The 20,189-nt window shown below is 41.7% G+C and overlaps 1 protein-coding gene across 8 annotated transcripts in view; it reads right to left on the bottom strand.

Annotated features, from left to right (window-relative positions):
- Positions 1 to 20,189, bottom strand: part of TANC1 (tetratricopeptide repeat, ankyrin repeat and coiled-coil containing 1) — a 226,500-nt gene that overhangs the window by 113,877 nt on the left and 92,434 nt on the right. For all 8 annotated transcript variants that reach the window (XM_072751614.1, XM_072751620.1, XM_072751622.1 and 5 more), the window contains one exon: positions 9,643 to 9,843. In XM_072751614.1, coding sequence (XP_072607715.1) covers positions 9,643 to 9,843 — 201 coding nt within the window. The remainder of the gene's footprint in view (positions 1 to 9,642; positions 9,844 to 20,189) is intronic.

Below are 20,189 nucleotides of genomic sequence, written 5' to 3'. Positions count from 1 at the left end.
GGCAAAGCTTACTGGTTTAATACTCCAGGCCTGGATAGTGAAGATTTTCCCTTTGGTCCTGGTTTTCCCTTTGTAATCACTCTGGTCTTTACTGAGCACTCCTCTAGAGATCACCACTCTGTGTTCTCTTCAGCTCCCCGACGCCAGACTCCGCACACCCTTGCCCCTCCACCTGGAACACAGCCAGCCCATTCCTGCCGACACACACACACACACACACACACACACACACACACACATTTGTTTCACAACAAGCTGGAGGATTCAAGCTGGAACATCAATCTTTCCTTCCTGTTTATTTCTACTTTACGGTAACGTTCATCAGTGTTAGATACAGGTATGATAGCTTCTGCGGGCTTCTGTGACGTCTCTGCCTCTCTGAGAATCAGAAATTATCAAAAAGACATTGCCACCCACCACTGCTATCCCTGCCCCCATCTGTTTTCTTGAGGTAAAGAGGCTCATTTCTGAGCATGGCACTGGGTTTGTTCTAGCCGCCATCTGACACCACCACAGGGAGCAGTTGATACTGCTGTAAAGTGTGACTGGATAAAGCCTCCAGTCAGCATTAACCACAGGCGGTGGGAAACATGCAGCAAAGATGCCAAGAGCCTGAGAAAATGGGAGAGTGACAGGAGCATAGAAAAGTAGGATTGAGGGGCACCTGGGTGGCTCCATCGGTTACCGTCTGCCTTAGGCTCAGGTCATGATCCCAGGGTCCTAGGATCATGCCCCAAATCAGGAGCCTGCTTCTCCCCCCTCCCATCCGGAAGAAAGGAAGGAAGGAAGGAAGGAAGGAAGGAAGGAAGGAAGGAAGGAAGGAAGGAGGAAAGGAGGAAAGGAGGAAAGGAGGAAAGGAGGAAAGGAGGAAAGGAGGAAAGGAGGAAAGGAGGAAAGGAGGAAAGGAGGAAAGGAGGAAAGGAGGAAAGGAGGAAAGGAGGAAAGGAGGAAAGGAGGAAAGGAGGAAAGGAGGAAAGGAGGAAAGGAGGAAAGGAGGAAAGGAGGAAAGGAGGAAAGGAGGAAAGGAGGAAAGGAGGAAAGGAGGAAAGGAGGAAAGGAGGAAAGGAGGAAAGGAGGAAAGGAGGAAAGGAGGAAAGGAGGAAAGGAGGAAAGGAGGAAAGGAGGAAAGGAGGAAAGGAGGAAAGGAGGAAAGGAGGAAAGGAGGAAAGGAGGAAAGGAAAGGAAAGGAAAGGAAAAGAAAAGAAAAGAAAAGAAAAGAAAAGAAAAGAAAAAAGAAAAGAAAAGAAAAGAAAAGAAAAAAGAAAAGAAAAGAAAAGAAAAAAGAAAAGAAAAGAAAAGAAAAGAAAAAAGAAAAGAAAAGAAAGAAAAGCAGAGTTGAGAAGGCCCCTGGTGACCAACCCAGCTGAAAACATACTCCCCTTTGCTCACTGCCTAACAATAGCAAAGCCCTGAGAGAGACTTAGGCCCTTAATTAAATAATCAGTTCTCTCTAGATATGGAGGAGTAAGCTGTTTCTAGCTTTATAAAGTAAATGTAAGATATGGTTACATTGAAATTGTTTATGTGTCCATTAGTATTATTCAACCAATCACATGAGGCCAATGACTGCTAATTACTAAACTCCTATCCATTTTAACACGTACATACCTATGCCCCCTTACCTATGCCCCCTTTCAGTTGAAAGAAGTGATCAGATCCTATTTTCAAGGCTCCTGTGGGGAAACAAAGACAAGAACCAAAGACAAGGAGCTCTCAGAACGTCAGGGCAGAGACCTGCAATGAATGACTATGCAGAGGGAGGAGAACGCACAGTGCTACAGGTGTTTGGAAAAAGTTATTTCTCATACAGGGAAAAGGAGAGACACAGGAAGGCTGGACAAAGCCACACATGAGGTCAACTCTGACAGAAGAAGTTCTGACCTCAGGCACCGGGAGGGGAATAAGCAGAGGAAGAAGTGGAATCTAGGGCTGGTTTAGAGCATAGCAGTGTACTTGGTCAAAGGCCATTCAATGGGGAAAAAAGATGGTCTCGAGTAAATGGCGCCAGGACAATTGGATAAACCACATGTAAGAGAATGAAGTTGGCCCCTACCTCACAACATGCATGAAAAAATTAGCTCACAGGGGAATCTGGGATCCCTTTCCTCTCTTTTAAGAAAACATAGGCATAAGTCTTTGTGACTCTGGATTAGGCAATAGTGGCATCAAAAGGACAGCACCAAAATAAACCAGACTACATCAAAGTTAAAAACTTCTGCTTGAGGGACACTTGGGTGTCTCAGCGGTTGAGCATCTACCTTCAGCTCAGGGTGTGATCCCTGGTCTGGGGATACAGTCCTGCACTGAGATCCCTGTGAGGAGCCTGCTTCTCCCTCTATGTCTCTGCCCTTCTCTCCGTGTCTCTCATAAATAAGTAAATAAAATCTTGAAAAAAGAAAAAACTCCTGCTTGTAACAACAGTATCAGGAAAGTCAAAAAGACAACCCACACAAGTAAATTTGAATATTGCATAACTTGTAATTAGAATATGAAAAGAATTCTTACAACTTAGTAATAAAACTACAAGGAGATGCCAGTTCACACATAGTAGGGTGACAGTAAAAAGACTGACAAAGACAAGCGTTGACAAAAATGTGGAGAAACTGGAAATCTTGTACTCTGCTGGTGGGAGAACAAAATGATGCAGCCACTTTGGATAACACGTTGGCAGTGCTTCAAAATGTTAAATATACAGTTATCATATGATCCAGCAATTCTATTCCTAGGTATATACACCCAAGAAATGAAAAGATATATACACACCAACATGCACACACAAATGTTAACAGCATTATTCATAATAACCAAAAAGTAGAAACCCAAATGTTCATATACTGAAGAAAGGATTTTTAAAGGTGATATATACATTCAATAAAATATTAGGTAATAAAATGGAATGAAGTACTGATACCTACTTCAATGTGGATGAACCTAGAAAACACTATTATATGAAAGAAGTCGGTCACAAGGGCCCACGTGTTACAGGATTCCATTTATATGAAATGCCTGGAATAAGCGAGTGACAGAGACAGAAAGTAGATTACTGTTTGCTTAGGGCTGCGGGATGGTGGATTAGGGAGAGGGGGAGGGATGTAGGGAGGAATGTGGAGTAATTGCTAATGTGAATGGGTTTGTTTTGTTTTGTTTTTTTTAAGGGAGATAAAAAGGTTCTAAAATTAGATTGTGGCCATGGTTGCAGAACTCTGTGAAAATGCTAAAAACGCTGAACTGTAAACTTTAAATGGGTGAATTATATGGTATGTGATATATCACAATAAAGCTGTTTTTTAAAAATGCAATGGGATAAATCACAATGCAAAAGGATGCAAATTTGATCTGAGAGAACAAAAAACTTTTGTGGGACATAAAACACTTATAAACCTAATTAAATGGAAAATGATGATCTGGAAAAATGTTTTAGTGACATACATAAGTGATAGCTTTCAAACAAACAACAGGAAAGCTGTGATGATTTGGTAAGAAATGCATACTGCCCAAGCAGAAAAGAAGACAAATACCACAAAAAATTCACCAAAGAAAAAAAGTACAAATGACCAGTAAGTATATCACAATCAATCCCCAATGTTAGTTTCCACCCAGTAATCCCACTTGCATAGTCTATCCAATGAAAATATTAGAGATACTAATCTCTAAATTAAATACTAATATACAAGAATGTTCTTCCACTGTTCTTTATTTGGTGGAAAACTGGGAACCTCTTACATGACCAGTGCTCAGGCAAATGGGCAAATCCATCACCTATGTACTACAAAACAGAGCAGGAAAGACATTTAACCAAGTGTTACCTAATAAACCAAGTGTCTTTCTGGGGGTACAAGAAAACCAAGATTTACTCTATCTATATTTAGTACATTTTTATAATGTGTTTTCCTCAACTATTATTTCCAAGATTTAAAAAATAAACATAATATCAGTGTATTTACCTTCATTAAAAAAGAATATGTGATTATCATATAAATCCTTATGGGTGGTTCTCAAACTTTGCTACATATTAGAATCACCTGGGAACCTTTTTTTCTTTTTCTTTCCAATCCCAATGCCCAGGCCATACTTCCTGTGCATTAGTCAGAATCTCTGAAGGTAGAACTCAAGCATCAGTACTCTTTAAAGCTCTAGGGTGAGGGATCCCTGGGTGGCACAGCGGTTTAGCGCCTGCCCTTGGCCCAGGGCACGATCCTGGAGACCTGGGATCGAATCCCACGTCGGGCTCCCAGTGCATGGAGCCTGCTTCTCCCTCTGCCTATGTCTCTGCCTCTCTCTCTGTGTGTGACTATCATAAATAAATAAATAAATAAATAAATTTTTAAAAAAATAAAGCTCTAGGGTGAGTCCAAGGCACAGACAAATTGTATACAGCTGAACCTGAACCACAGATGGGGAAGTCAGTGGCACCCAGAAAGGTCCTCAGGTTCACAGTGGAGCAAAGGCATGCACATGGGTTCTATATGTGAGCACAGAACAACAGAAAGTGTGTGTCCGTGTCACAGCTGGCCATGGCAGTGAGGTCCAGGCAGCCGCCTAACTCCTTGGAGGAGCATAACAGGTCTCCAGGAGGAAACAAAGAATGTTTTCCTATTCACCACAGCAGCACGAGGAACTGTCCTTGCTGAAAGTCAGAGCCCTAATTGTGGCCCTGACCACTTAGGTGAAAGCAAAGCCTAAAACTGGCCGATGCTATAAGCAGGTTTGTGATGGGGACTGTGCATTTCCTGGGTTACTCTCCTCCCACCCCCAAAAATGCCTCACTCAATGCACGTGGGCACATTACGCCCATGGCCGCCCTGTGGGCATGCAACCAGAACACAAACCCACATCATTACAGCTCATGTGTCCACAGTGTACAAGCAGTAAGTACAACGCAGACTGGCATCAGAGACATGCTGGGGACCTGGGCTCAGGACAAGGCTCTACCAGTAACTTACACACTGGGGCAAGAGTTCCATCCCTCCCATATCTGCAAAGAGGCCAGCATGGATGGCCTGACCTGGTCTGGAGGCTTCACTAACTCTAAAGTGTCTATGATTCTGGGCACCTACCTGGCTGGCTCAGCTAGTGGAGTGTGCGACTCTTGATCTCGGGGTTGTGAATTTTGAGCCCCATCTTGAATGCAGAGATTACTTAAAAATAAAATCTTTAAAAAAAGAAAAAATGTCTATGACCTTCCCCACATAACAGAGTGTGGTTGTAGCTAAAACTGGAAGCCAGCTGAGTGTTTTTCTGACCATGAACTTGATCTGACTCAGCTGTAATAATTCCCCTGACACAGTAACATGGAAAGAAAATGGGAATGGTCTGAGAAGTGCAGACAGAAGGGAAGTTCAAAAGAGGAAGGTGACAGGAGGACTTCTCTCAGCCCCTTCTTACTAATTCGGACAAAGCATCTCAGTAGCACTATCCATCTAAGACCATTCCCAGAAGACGGTTAACTTCAAAAAGAAGCCTCTCAAAGAATGCTGGAGGGAATGTGAAATCAATACAGCTTTTCTGGAAAGTGACTGGGCAGTATGCATCAAGAATCTTTAAAAATGCAACCCATTTAGTTCAATAATTCCACTTCTGGGAACTTGCCACTCTTATGATATCAGATGTGGGTAAAAATTACTGGACAAAACCATTCACATCGGGAACTCTGGAAACTCGTTGCACAACAATGTGAATGTACTTTACGCTACTGGACTGTCCATTTAAAAAATAGTTAAGATGGCAAATTTTGTTACTTGTATTTTACCACAATAAAAAATTTTGAGTTCATAGGCATTTAATCACAAAACAAAGCAAAATATCTTGGCTCGTGCTACAATTTTAAGAAACCTGAAAAATAACAAATATCTAACAAATGGAAATTGGTTAAAAATCAATCATGGAACATTGGAACAAAAGACATTAAATTTCAAGTTCTTCAAGCAAACTGGAAACTGTTCATGATATAATATTAAATGAAAAGAGGCAGTACATGTGGTCTCAGGTCTAGATGGAGTAGATTTTAAGAATCTTTTAAATAAAAACGTTAATCTTCTTTAAGAAACACTTCTGTGGGGCGAGAGAGCGAGAGAGGGCCTTGACAATTAACTTATGGTCCAAGAATCAAAGGGCAGAATGACTTCCACTTTACAGCCTGTCATTTCTGAGGTTTCTGCCTTAAAGAAACAGACAGCCAGAGAGGTTTTCAAAACTACATCAGGAATCGGAACTGGAAGCGGCAGAGGTGCAACTAGCCAGCACTATCCAGTCTCTCCACAAGTGAGGATGAAAAGAGCAGATCACCCCCACTTTCCACCATCTACTGCTATGCCCCATCATAGTATTCTAAAAGCTTGCTTCCTGTTCATGCCCCACCTTTTGAGTGTTTCATAATGGGCCCAAAGTGATTTGGGAAATATAATCCAAATATAAAATAACTAATGATATGACTAATAAATAAATCACAGGAAATGGGCTTTGCTCTTCTCTGGAAGACAAAAGGATACATTGCAAATATTAATGAATTCTTAATCCAAAAATGCTTGCAATCACCACTTAACTCTAATGGAGACTGGTCCTTTTGTTTTCTTTACCAGCAAATGTAGTTTACATTCAAGAAAAAAAAAAAACTTGAAACAATACTCAAAAACTATCTTTAGACTAACAAGTGAAAAAATATATATATGGAGCAAGATAGTAGGAGAGTAAATTATATTAACTAGTGATCTAAGTGGAATGTAAGAAACTCAACCTGAAAAATGCAGGGTCACATTATTGCAAGGTTAATGAAATTGTCTCTGACCCAGAGTTCCCATGGCCCAAGAGCTAATAACCTATTGTATTAAAAAACAAACTTCCATTAAAACAAGCTACGTGGAATGCCTGTTACACGGGTTTATAGTATTTGACCTTTGCTAGAATAGTTTCAGTTCCTGACAGTTTCTTGATTAGCATCAATTAGTGAAAAGTTTCTATCCAAACAAGTAAAACAGGTTTAGATTTTTTCTTTTATAATGCACCTTCTAAAAGAGAAAGGGGTCTTATCTTAGAAATGAGAACAGAAATCATCAAGGAAATTCAGAACTGGGTCTGAAAGATGACAGGATCTGGTGTAAGGGGAGTGTAGGGGAAGGCTCAGCACCTCGGGGCACAGCACCACACCGTATTTACCGTTATCATTAGTAACAACAGTGTGAGGTTTTTTAATAGATGGCTATTTTTAAATCCAATGCACGTTCACAACCATATGCCAACCAATTTTACAGGCAGGTAGAACAGTAGGTCTCTGGATACTTTTCTAACAATATGGCTTAAACAGAAACCTGTGTGCGTTAGACACTGGAAAAACATTGTTTATTGTCTGATGTATTCTGAGTCACTGCCATTTTTAAGCAAGCATCTCTGCCCTTAGCTTTCCTTTTGAATTAAAATTGCCAAGATAATGAAGCCAAATCACCACTGTGAGACATTAATTTGCTGCACAAATTTGGGCAATGCACAAGCCTGGCTCTGTTAGAGAAGAATCTGCTGAGTGTATTTCATTTGGACCCAAAGCATCAAATATGGAGAATATTCTCTTCAGTCCATTAAGAGGTTGAATGTTGCACCCCTACTCCCTTATATTCATAAGGCCTTGCAAGGAATTTAACAGAAATAAATGTTATTCCTATGGAGAAAAACAAACTATAGAATATTTTCTCAAAACTAAAAATATCAAATTTGGTCAGGACACAGGAGACCAGGCCTCATCATGGATTTCTGACCAGTAAGAGCCTGTGGCCTCAAGACCTTCCCAGATAGCAATACTTCCCATGCCATTCATTGCTACCTAACATCCCACGAAAACCCCACAAAATAAACCCACTCTAACTATGAGGTGATGGATGTGTTAATTAACCTGATGACCCTGTCATCATTTTGCAATTTATACATGCATATAAAAAAATCACTATGCTGTGCACCTTAAACTTACATGATGTAACACATCAAGTGTATCTCAACAGAGCTGGAAAAATCAAATTTTAAAAAATTTAAAAAAAGATTCAAGTCCCACTAAAACAAACTTCCACTAATAATAAAATTCTATCTGAAATGCATATTCCCTAGACTCTTAGATATTCACCAGGCCTAAGGCCCAAGCAGCATCAATTCATTTGTAGCAGCACAGGCTTTAGGAGGAAAAATTCTACCAAAGGTCATATCTCTGCACTTAGCCTTGCATTACCCTCAACCGCCCTTAAGAATCCAGACAGGTTCAGAATTTTATTATCTGTTTTATATAGATGAGGTATAGTCAAAGAAGACATCGTGCCTAGCCGTGCCCATCAGACACAAAGGTGCACATAAATACACTGATTCAAGGAAAAAGGACAAATGACATGGCTGATAAAGGAAAAAGTAAAAATGCTATACACAATCTGTAATTAGAAGAGTAATTCTAGTGGGCTAACCATCAAGAAAGGCAGTGTGGGAACCATGATTTGAAAGAAGGGAAGAAATCCAACAAAGAGATATAGGGGTAGGGAAATGCAAAGAGAAGGAAGGACATTCCAGGAATTTCCCCAAATACTGATAAACAGGTCAAATTCCTTGGCACAGGAAATTGCTTCATACCAAAAAGGTTTCCAAGTTCCAGCTAATGACTGGATTGTAAACAATGTTGTCCAAAATAAGAAAGCTCTAGAACAATAAAAGGTTTTGGACACTCACCAATTCATAGCACCATTTCTAACATTCAAAGCCTCAAGATCTGCCGTCTTAATTTTGACACCACACGAACTGCAGATGTCCACTAAATGATTCAGAAATAATGCCTGTCATATCCCAAGTAATACAAGTACTTACAAAACCAGAAAAAGAGATACCAATTCTATAACCCCAAGGCACATTTTAGACCAATTCTGAACTCATTTCTGTATAAATGAGAAGAATCCTTACACTTACTATCAATAAAGGCCCCCAAACTCTCATGCCCTCAGTAAACAAATGCTCAGCAAACCTAAAAGAGCAAAGTCTTATGATTGCAGGTATCAGCATTTTGGAAAGGCTTTCCTCACATCTGAATCATAACTGCTCAAGTTAAGTAACATTTGTGTTTTCACTGGTAATGTTAAGTACAAAAACTTGGTAATGATGAGGGAAGCCAAACTACTTTAAACAAGTAATCCATAAGACCTGCCCCCATGCCTTTACAAGTGTGAATTTTCACAAATTTTATAGTTGTTCAAATGCTGGGTGATGTAATCAAAGAAAGTATATTGGTATATATAACACTTGGCAATAATGAATGGACTGCTGCCAGATTACCTTTGCCAAAATACAAAACTTAAACACACCACAATGAGTTTAGATTATGGCATTTCCTAATTTATGACCAAGAAAACCAGACCAATGATTAACATTAATACTGATAACAAGATCTTGTATCTTTGTAAAAGTCTAGCCTGAGCAATCAAAATAGTTTGTATACAGGTTGAGCTAAAGAGAGAAGTCTATTCAAATCATAACTTTCTGTTTTAAAGATCTTCTTCCAGAAATCACTGTGACAAAGAAAAATACCTCCCAGAAAATTCCTTATAAGCAATGGTTTTGCTTACTTTCAATACATGCATTACAGATATAACCAAAATAGCTAGTTTGGGTGTTTTGTTGCTTATTTACCTGGAGATTTTTTATTTGATCTTGATTGCACCGAGTGAGACTGTCGAGGCAGCAGAGGTGATGAAGGCAAAGACATGGAGACCCCTTTGGCCAAGCTCACCCTGTAGGTGTCCTCTGCTACAGGAAGGCTACTCACAGAAAAGTCGCCACCATGGCCAGAGGGTAGGACTTGAGGGGAAGTCTCTGGACCAAAGTCACCTCCTGGAATGAAGAGAAAATCTTAACTTAGATCATCCATTACAGGTAGATTAATTCCTAAGAACTACATCCTTAGAATAGAATTCCCATATATCTTATGTGCATGTTGTTTTTTACGTTTTTTTTTTTTTTCTTTACCACTCATGACTTTTTACAGTGTGAGAGAAAATTCAAGTTTAACCACTCAGGTATCAGTGAACTCATACCCCTTTCTGGACCCTATCAACTGGCCCAGTTCCCTCCTACCAATGGGTCCAGAAAGCCACCAATCTGAGATTAGATTTTTTTTGTTTTTTTTTAAGATTCATTAATTTATTTGAGAAAGAGAACAGGAGCAGAGGGGCGGGGGGGGGGGGGGCAGGTAGTGGTGAGGGAGAGAGAATCCTCAAGTGGACTCCCTGCTGAGCATGGAGCCCAATGCAGGGCTCAACCTCAGGACCCTAAGATTATGAAGTGAACTGAAATCAAGAGTCAGACGTTTAAACCAACAGAGCCACACAGGTGCCCCCTGAGATTAGATTAAAACCAAGTATGAATGATCCATAAGAAGCTATGATTTCAGCTCAAGTAAGGGAGAGGGGTCTTACATAGGGATCATAGAACTGATTCAAATGCCAAAGTTCTTTCCAGAATTCCCTGGCTGCCCACCACTTCTCTCCAGTAAGAGAACCCAAGGAAGGGTAACACTATTTCAACATTCCCCCCTAGCACCATAAATCTCTTCTCTCATCAGCTCCACTCCACATGGCAGAGGGTCCACCTTCCTACAACTCAACCAGCTCAACCCATAGTCATGGGACTGGAAACATGACTCACTGATGAAGCTGGTTCTCCTTGGTATTCAGCCCCTAAATGAACTTAAGGACAAACAAGCTTACTATCATGAAATTAGATATTCTAGGGTAAGCAGATCCAATGACAAAATACAGAGGACGCAATTACAGTATAGAGAGTACAAAAGGGCGTATGTTGGCTAAAATCAGCTCTGAAAAAGATACAGCTGGTTCTCAAGCATTCAGATAATAAACTGTCCTCTATTACTCCTTCCCCACCCATCACTTCCTCCCCTCCAGGGTGTACTAAGAAGCAACTTAGGATGGGTGAGGAGGGAGGGTAAGTCATTACCCTATTAAAACCTCTACATGCTCTAATATATAGACAGCAGAATTGGAGAGATATAGAAAGTTTTCCATAAGCAAACTAGTCTCTCTGATAAGTAACACCCAATTGGTCCTTACCAAGCCTTCCTGACTCTGAAAAATCAAGGCTTGGATTTGAGTCAGAAGCTTAATTTTTATAGATCTTTGTGTGCAAGACTCAAAAGGGATGTGACCCAAACCATCAAGTTCAAAGAACATCGCTGTGCTTGTTTTTCATGTTAGGAGGCATGGTGAAAAAGATAGTCACCCCCTGCACAGACTGGGGTAAGGGTGCAAGGTTAAAACAGGCAGACAGGCTCATGCTTGACTTTCAAAGGCAACTCAAAACCAGCAAAGCTGTGAATGGAAAAGCTGTGGGTCCCACAATGAATAAGTTGGCAACATTAGAAAGGTCATTTGAGTCTCCCCAGGGCCAGCTATACTTGAAGGGATTTTAACAGACTTGGGAAAATAAAGATTTATCAGTAAATGTCCAAGTTATTGGTATTTGAAGAAAAACACAAAATTATCAGGAAACTCTCACTAGAACTTCCAAAACAAAAACATTCACACAAGCATTCTGTCCCTGAGGGAAGGAAGCAGGAATTCTTAGATCCTAGATCTATGTGAACAGCAACATCACCCACTCTGGTCCTCCTATGACCCTCGCTCCTCACCCTACTTCCTGATCGTCACTGTAGGATCCCATCACCACCAATTCCCAAGACTCAGGAGCTACTCTTCCACCACCGGAGATAAGCCAGAAATCTTTTTGAAACCACCTCCCTGAGGTCTTGAACCAGGACATCAAGTTTCCCAGCTGCCTCTCCTTTGACTGTCAAAAGAAGGAACCCAAAGGCAGAGCTAGGGGTACACCATAATGCCAACGCCTGCTGGGGCTGAGTATCCTCTCCATATATTGAGGAGACTTGAGGAAGTAGAGGGAAGGAAAGCAGTTTTCTCTAGTCCAGTATCTGGCACACAACCAGTCCCCATTGCCACATTGGGCTCATCTGGGGGATGCAAGCAGGTGCTATGCCTATAAGAATGGTGGCTGGTCACCTAATTCCTGGATATTTGGCAAGGAATTTTAGGAGACAGAAGAACCTGGGAGTTGCTGAGGCCATAGCCCCAAGGGGAACACAAATTGGAAGTGGTGGAGGGCTGAAGAGGTTGTCCATGTGGTTTGCAAAGAGCTATACTGCCCTTATGCCATCGAAATCACGATGGAGCAGGGCTGTGACTAGGTAGGGTCTTCTCTACTCATACGCCAGTATTTCTTACCTGTACAAAAAAACCCAAACCAGACTTCGAGCCCCTTAATTTGGATGGGGACACACAAAATTAGGGAGAAAGGCCTCTACTGTGACAATACCAAAAAAAAAAAAGAGTAAAGCTCATTACTGAGAAAGGGTTTATTTTCTTAAATCCTTAGTATTCTCTAATGCGACACAAACAAAAAACTGGGGAGTGAAGGGTAAAAAATAAAAAAATTAAAGAGTTTCCTAATTATAAATTCTGCCCATAAACTTTGTTTATATCAAGCAAAGCAAATATTTTCATTAACTCCAAGTATGGTGAGTTTCCAAAGCAGGCTGTAACCATGAGGACCTTCAGAACAGCTGCACTCTGATTTGATGTGGTCTGCAATAAAATGAGACTTGGAGATGGGACTCAGGAAGGAAAGGTTTCCATTTCAAGTTTACTTTGACATCTCATCATCATGTCCATCCAAACATGCTGTCCCATTAGTTTGTTTTAAAGACACAACTGCAGGTGTCTAACCTCCAGCCCCCTTTTATTAAAAAGGCACAAAGCAGGGAGAGAAGTTTTATATATGAAACAAGTGGGGTGATCCAGCAGTCTAGAAGCTGCAGGCAGCATTCTGGAGCCTGGTACTTTAACTCCATGAGAGCAAAGGGGTTCAGGTCAAAGTAAACCCAAGAGCATCACAAGGACGCAGGCAATGTCAGTGACAGAAAGTGAAAATCTCTTAGGGGCCGCCACGAGAATCATACAATATTGGTTCTGGGCAACATGACATGAGAAATTCTCTGGCTGATTTAACATTCCTCAGCAGATGCTTAAAGAGGTTTCTAGAGGAATTAAAACCTTTTCACTGAAATAACCAGCACTGTGGGCACATTTCCCTTTAGCTCCGAATAGCTGGTGTTCTTTGAACTGTGACCTATTTTATTCCTACCTCAATTAAATGATGAGACACGCTTCAATCACCCTACCCATTGCTGTAGCAGAAATGCCAGCCCAGGTAGGATGAGGTATCCTCTCCGGAGCAGGAAAACCATGTTATCAACCACCAGCGATCTGCCAGGCCGCCTCCTGTTCCACTGGCAGGTGCTTCCCATGGAACGTTTATATATCACAGACATGCACATCCACCCCAACATGCTTTTAATCTCAGAGAACGTCGAGTCCAATCAAATTGTTTCAGAGACAAGAAGCTGGGACATGGAGGTGAACAATGAGGAGCAGAAGCCACACACCTAGAATGACCTCCTCTCCCAATTCCCCCAACTGGCCAGCTCCCTGCCCCATACATTTAAGAACTTTATTTTGAAAAAAATGGAGGTCCCCCAAACAGACAAGTTTTTAAGTTAGGAGATCTATAAAAGGTCAGCACGTTTTTGCTTTTAAGGTTTAGGCTTTGCCTGTCACACACAGCCTCCATCATAAACCCTCCCCGCCCTGCCCCCACAACACACACACTTTTCTTATTTTAAAATCACCACTTCTTTGATTTCCAAAAATGAAAGACCATAAAGGGAATAGGGGCATAAGGTTCTTCCTCTTTGTAATAAATATAACTAAATACATACATATGCTACATACACACAACACAAAAGAACTATAAATCCAAGTCATAGTTTACAAAGATAATGGTTATCAAAGGAGATAAAGCCATCCAATCAGGCATTTTAAATTGGCAGAAATGGCTTTTGATAATGGTTTTTTTATTTTAAAATTTTTTTCCACTGTTACAGACTGTGAAAAGGGATTTAAGTTCATAATGGAAGAAAATGCAAATCTGGGAGATGATGAATGTTTAAAGGTGTCTATGCGGAATGGCAATGTTCAACATTACAGATTCAAGTATATGGAGTGCAGGATTAGAGAAGGCTTAAAAAAAAAAAAAAAAGAAAAAAGAAAAAAACCCACAAGGGCAAAGAAGCCAGGGAGATGAAAGCAAAATCGCATTTCAGAAAGAACAGACTTGAGAAAAGGAAGGGAGAGCTTAGACATCCAGGTAAATAGATCTACAGATGCAGGAAATAAGATTTCCATTTATTGCGCCACTGAAGTGACTAGGTGGAGAGGGGAGGGGGATGGGAGTCAGAATAGAAAGAAAAGATGTTCTGTTTATCCAGTTCCAGAAAACGGGGCTTGTGCAATACATTTAACTAGGGCATTAAATGTGCTAGGGCATCTTTTGTGCAGTCCCTGCCTGGGAGCATATTAATGTTTCTTAAACATATTTTCCATCATAAGGTTTTATAACCACATAACTCATATATATTTACAGAAACCTAGAAAATTGGAAAAGATTTCCTCCCACAAGATCCAAATATCATTTTGGGAGCCTTTGGAAGGCTCTCTCCACAACTGAGAGCACTTTAAACTGTTTTATATCTTACAGGGTCTCCCCAAGTAACCAGCCAGAGCTACTGATTGTTAACGTACATTTCAAAAAGAGAGTTATAAGATAAATGTATCCAAGAAAGCAATTTTCCAGAACATTATTCAGAGTCATGACTAAGACTCAATACTGCCAAGAGGCAACAAAGCAGCTCACTCCCACCCCACGCCACCCCCCAGTAAAGAAAAACCTGGTCAACAGGACAAGTTTATCCTTTTGTCTTCAAAAATCCACCAAGGGGATTCTAAACGGAGATCAGTAAATGTGATCCTCAGTTTTTATTCTCAATACTCAGTAGTTATAGAAACAAATGTACCTTACCCTGACACAGGCCATGAGGAAAGAGACTGGCATTTCCTCTCTTATTGTCAAAATTCTCCTTTAAGGCAGATCACCAGGCAAGAGTTTCTAAGCTTAAAAAAACACAAGATCTCCAAAAAATTCCCACCCCGAGCCCTATTACAACACAATAAATGCTTTCCTTGGCATACCATGTGTTAGGACAGGGTTCAAGGCACTTTATACTCATTATCTCATATCCTCACAAAGACCTTGTGAAGTGGGTGTTGTTTTTATGCTCCTCTGCCAATAAGACCCACCATATGGAAAGCAGGGGGTATCTCGCCTGCGGACACTGGCCAGTGGCAAGAGTGGAGTCTGAACCCAGACCGTCCAATCCAGAATCCCTTCTACCACCCTGAAAAAAGCCTACTGAGCTATGCCTTTCAACATTACATCATTCTGAATAGTTAATAAGGAATGCCAAAAATAGTATATACAGGTCTATATGCAGCACCAGGCCACCGTGAGAAGAAACCTGTTCCCTCATCTATTTTCACTTTTCGTGCTGGCTGGTTAATTAGCTCCACAGCCCTCCTGGATCCTTCCATTTGGGAGGCACCCAGGCCCAGATCATTAATTTTCTTTCCGTCAGCCACACCTTATGCTGTCACCATACAAGCGAAGTGGATGGGAGATAGATGTTTAGTCATCAAGCACCTTAAATAGTTTCCTTTCATCTTCTTCTGTGCGGTAAACCCAATTAAACTCTTGCAGCCTTTGGGCCTGCTCTCTGTGCCCAGGGCGGATGCACAGAGTGCCAGTCACACCCCGTTGAACCAAGAATCTGGACCGGCCCAGGGAAAGAAGAAAGTAGCGGGCCACTTGTGGTCAAAGCAACCCAGGAGGGTTCATCTTCAATCTTCAATCTGCATGGGATCCATTATTCTAGTTGCCTTGTCAGGTAGACAGGCCCGTGGAACACACCCCACTCATTCTGCAGATTTGCTAGGCCTGCCGCTCCCGCACACAACTGACGCTGCGATTCCCAATCCCTGCACACAGGGAAGCCAGAGCCCTGCCCAGGGAGGCGGTCAGAGCTGCTCTGGGGTATGGCTCAGGCACTGGTGGCTCTCCCCCAAGCGCTTCTCAGGTGCAGCCTGAGACTGAGAACCACTAAGGCAGGAAGGTGGTCGAATGTGTATGCTCCCGTTCCAAGACAGAGGTGGGAGAGATGAAAAGAAAAGAAACTGGAGGGAATACTCAATCACGCAGATGATTAGGATGCGGTGTACATTCCTTGAGTGTGTGTCTATATACACCTCCGTGTGCCTGTCTGTATAGATGCATATATATACACACACTGTATACTCATATAAACAAACATACACAATTGTACATGTGCAGAGGCTTTCTAGGAGGACACACAGGAACCAGGCCCAGTGGTTGCTGCCTCTGGAAAAGGAACGGAGCATGGATGGAAGGTATACACTTTAATATGGTTTACATTTTATGTGCATGTTTCCTGTAAATATTTTAAATTTGCATTCCCTAGGACTAAACCACCTATAGATACGAAGATCTAAAAGGACCACCCACCATGGCCTGACTTGGCAAATGGATAAAATGAAGATCTATTCCACAAAGACTGCTAGATGTTATGGTGTGTGGGGTTGACTGCTAGGAGGTGAGTTTATTTTCCATTGGCTGAAGAGGACACAGTTCAGGACCCTATTCTGAAGGAGGTCAGATTCTCAGGTTCACCGAGCACACTTGCTCCCATCATCGATAGGCTCTGTGTAGGTACATGTTTCATTCCTTCTCTGCCCACCCTGCACTCTGGCTCTCTTCCAGGTCCAGGGCATCTCTGTTGCTGGCGGTGGGGTGTGGCTGTGCATACCTGTGGTTGTAGCACACACAGGATAATCCAGAGTCTGCCAGGGAGAGGGCAGGAAGAGGAAAGAGAGGCTAGAGGACTGAAGAGGGTGGGGGGGAGCAGAGGCTGAAAGGGCTAGGAATGAGGCAGGACAGGACCAAGGAATACAGAGGTGTAAGGGAGAGGGGGGGCAGCCAGGAGTGCCAAGGGTGGGGTGGTGGGAGGCTAAAGGTGATAGAAGCATGAATTCCCGTTTCCTTTAAAACTGCTAGCAAAACGTCTCCCAAAACCCCCAATAAGTTGGTTGTAACTTCAAAGTAAAAGACAAACTCATAAATGCAAAAAGCATATGGAAAGATAAGGGAGTGCTAGAAAAGGAAAGAATTCCCAATAATGTTAAGGATAACGATAGGGCAGCTTTGTCGTCATTGCAACAGCTGAGGACCTAAGCATGCAGAGCCCACTGGGTCAAGGAGCTATCAGGGCCCTTACCCCGGCGCCCACTCCTGTCTTCGCCCCATGCCAACTGGCAGGAACAAAGAGATCCATGTAGGGAAAACAGAGCTGACTAGACCTTTCCTCTTCGATGAAAAGCCTCCCCCCTCCCACAAACACACCCCAAAATAATAAATGGTGTGAGAATGAGGAAACCTAGAACTTCTGAGAGAGAGGAAAGGGAATATCTTCCTGAAGACTCAAAAGAAAAAAAGGAAAAAAAAAATTCAGTGAACTGCATAGCACTCTTGATAGAATACAGGATAACACGGCCTCTATATCCTTCATATGCCGTGTTTCTTATTTTCTCTATACACTGGACTCAGATTAAAAATAAGGGAAGGAAGTAAGGAATTTAACAAGCAGGAGCCAGATTATGATCCACATTTCAGGCATAAAGAGTAGAATTAACCCTAGTAGAAAATCCACTCAGTGATAAGAGAACAAGCTTGAGGAAGTCTCCACAGGCACAGAGAGGGATAAAACTTTAATATGTGAGAAAAGATTATAGATACGAAAAACAAAAGATGTTTTTTCTGGGAAGAAACAAGGACATGATAATTTTAAAAACTAAAAACAAATCTTTTTTTTTTTTTTTAAGTAATGCATGCAATTAAAAAGGACCCACCATACCATGTCCTAGGCTGTGTCCCTAAAGGGAACACACCTTGATTCATCCTGGAAAAACTAAATTGGTAACTTTTTAAAAGATTTTTTTTTATTTAAGAGAGCGAGCGCGCACAAATAGGAGGAGGGGCATAGGGAAAGGGAGAAGCAGACTCCCTGCTAAGCAGGGACCGCCCCCCCCCCCATGTGGGGCTCAATCCCAGGACTGTGGGATCAGGACCTGAGCCAAAGGCAGATACTGAACTGACTGAGCCACCCAGGCACCCCGAGAATCTTTTCTTACCACAAACATCCAGGTAAGTATATATTAACAAAAAGAAAAAAAATTTTTTAACTTAATGGGCTACAAAACCTCAAAAACTTTCAAAGGAACCAGAATTCAACTGCCCTGAGACTATTTATCTTAGGTCCTCAGGCTGCTGTAACAGCATAGCACAAACTGGGCAGCTTAAACAGAAATTTATTCTATCCCGTATCTGGAGCCTTTAGGTCCACAATTAAGGTGTCCAGCAGGACCAGGCTCTCTCTTCAGAGGGATTCTCCAAGGGAGAATCTTATCTAGTCCATGCCTTTCTCGGTTTCCAGTGTTGCCTGTTACCTTTGGCTTATAGACACATCAATCTCTGCCTCTGTCATCATGTGGCATCCTGTGTCTGTGATTTTCTTCTAAATGCATAAATTAGGGTCCACACTAATCCAGTATGACCTCGCTTTACCTCAATTACATCGATGAAGACCCTACTTCCAAAGGTCACCTTCACAGGTATCGAGAGTTAGAACTTCAACACCTTTGGGCCGGACACAATTCAACCCACAACACTTCTTTCCAGTACCAAAAACCAGAAGTCAAAAGCAACATCTACAAAACTGGAGGGGAGGGGAGTGCAAGACCAAACCTTATAAAACCACACCAAGTTTTCTATTAAATACAGTATCGACCAAAAAACATTCTCAGATATTCAAAGGCTTAGAAAATGCACAGCCCATTTCTTCTTCTTAGGGAAAATAAAAATAAGTGACTTAAGAACCAAAATTAACTATTCAACATTGAAGATACTATCATTAAGGGAAAAAGAAAAGGGGGGGGGGGGGCTATAAACTATTGCCCAAGCCCAACCTTCAAACACTTCACTCAACCATCCCTCTTCTGCTTCTACTCCCTTCTCATTCAGGAAATGTGATTTTTGAACCATATCCTTCACTCCATAGCACAGAAATAATCTCTTACCTTATCTAGCAACCTCTTAAGACAATAGTGCCCTGTGCCAAAACTTACAAACAATGGCTAACATTTTTTGCACGGCTGTGACACTGGGTAGAAAAAGCTCTCTCACACCGCCCCCCGCCCCCATTGTCTCCTAAACAAGCAGAAGAACACAGGACACCACAACAACCGTCTTTACGGCCAAAGAACTGAAATCATGAAAAAGAAAAATTTGAGTCTATCATATGATCAACATTTTAAAAAACATATGGGAAAAACATTCAAACCAGTATATACAATTTTTGTATATGCTGTATGATGACAATAGGAAAATAATAGGCACAACCAAAAGCTAGGAGGAGGTTTGAGAAAATGTTGATGGTTATTCTTAAGGGGGCAGAAGTAGCAACAGTTGCTCCCTTTTACATTTTTGGTTTGACATATGTTCTAACATTTTTATAATGAGATTATTTTATACGGAAACATATTTTATTTTCCATTAAACATTTCTTTGGAACATGAATTTGAACCCATCTCTTTCCATCTCGGGGAGGTTTCCCAGGAAACCCCCTGCTGGACACCTGTTAAGTTGTTGCTCTCAAGAAGCCCCTTCCCCAGGAAGGAGGGCTCACTTTTCCTTTATCTAGGCACCTCCAACTACGCCTACTCATCCACCTGGATCAGTCTTACCCTTGTAGCTCACACTGTCCATGGTCATCTTTTTCCCCAGGTCTTACAGACATTGAACGGTCTTCCTTATTGATTGCTCTCACAGTGAAGGCCTGGACTGACTTCTCCCTACACTCACTATGTGGCTCAAGATGCAGTTCCTTACTCTACATACTTCAAAGGAACCACACTGCCCCAGCTCTGTCTACACTCTGACTTCTCTGCATACAACTTCGCATCTCCAACCAATCAATCCTTCTCTTAATATTAAACCTTCTCAAAAACGACATCCTGAATGTAACTTCGTATAACATAGAAAACTCCTTTTTCTGCAGATCTTGGGGATGATGTGAAGAATGATGAGGGTAGGACCACCACACTGCACGTCTCACATCTAGGTGAATG

The sequence above is a fragment of the Vulpes vulpes genome, chromosome 3 (genome assembly GCF_048418805.1).
Source record: "Vulpes vulpes isolate BD-2025 chromosome 3, VulVul3, whole genome shotgun sequence".
In the NCBI taxonomy this organism is placed as follows: domain Eukaryota; kingdom Metazoa; phylum Chordata; class Mammalia; order Carnivora; family Canidae; genus Vulpes; species Vulpes vulpes.
Note: the sequence above shows the minus strand (reverse complement) of the source record. Positions and strands in the feature narration are given on the sequence as shown.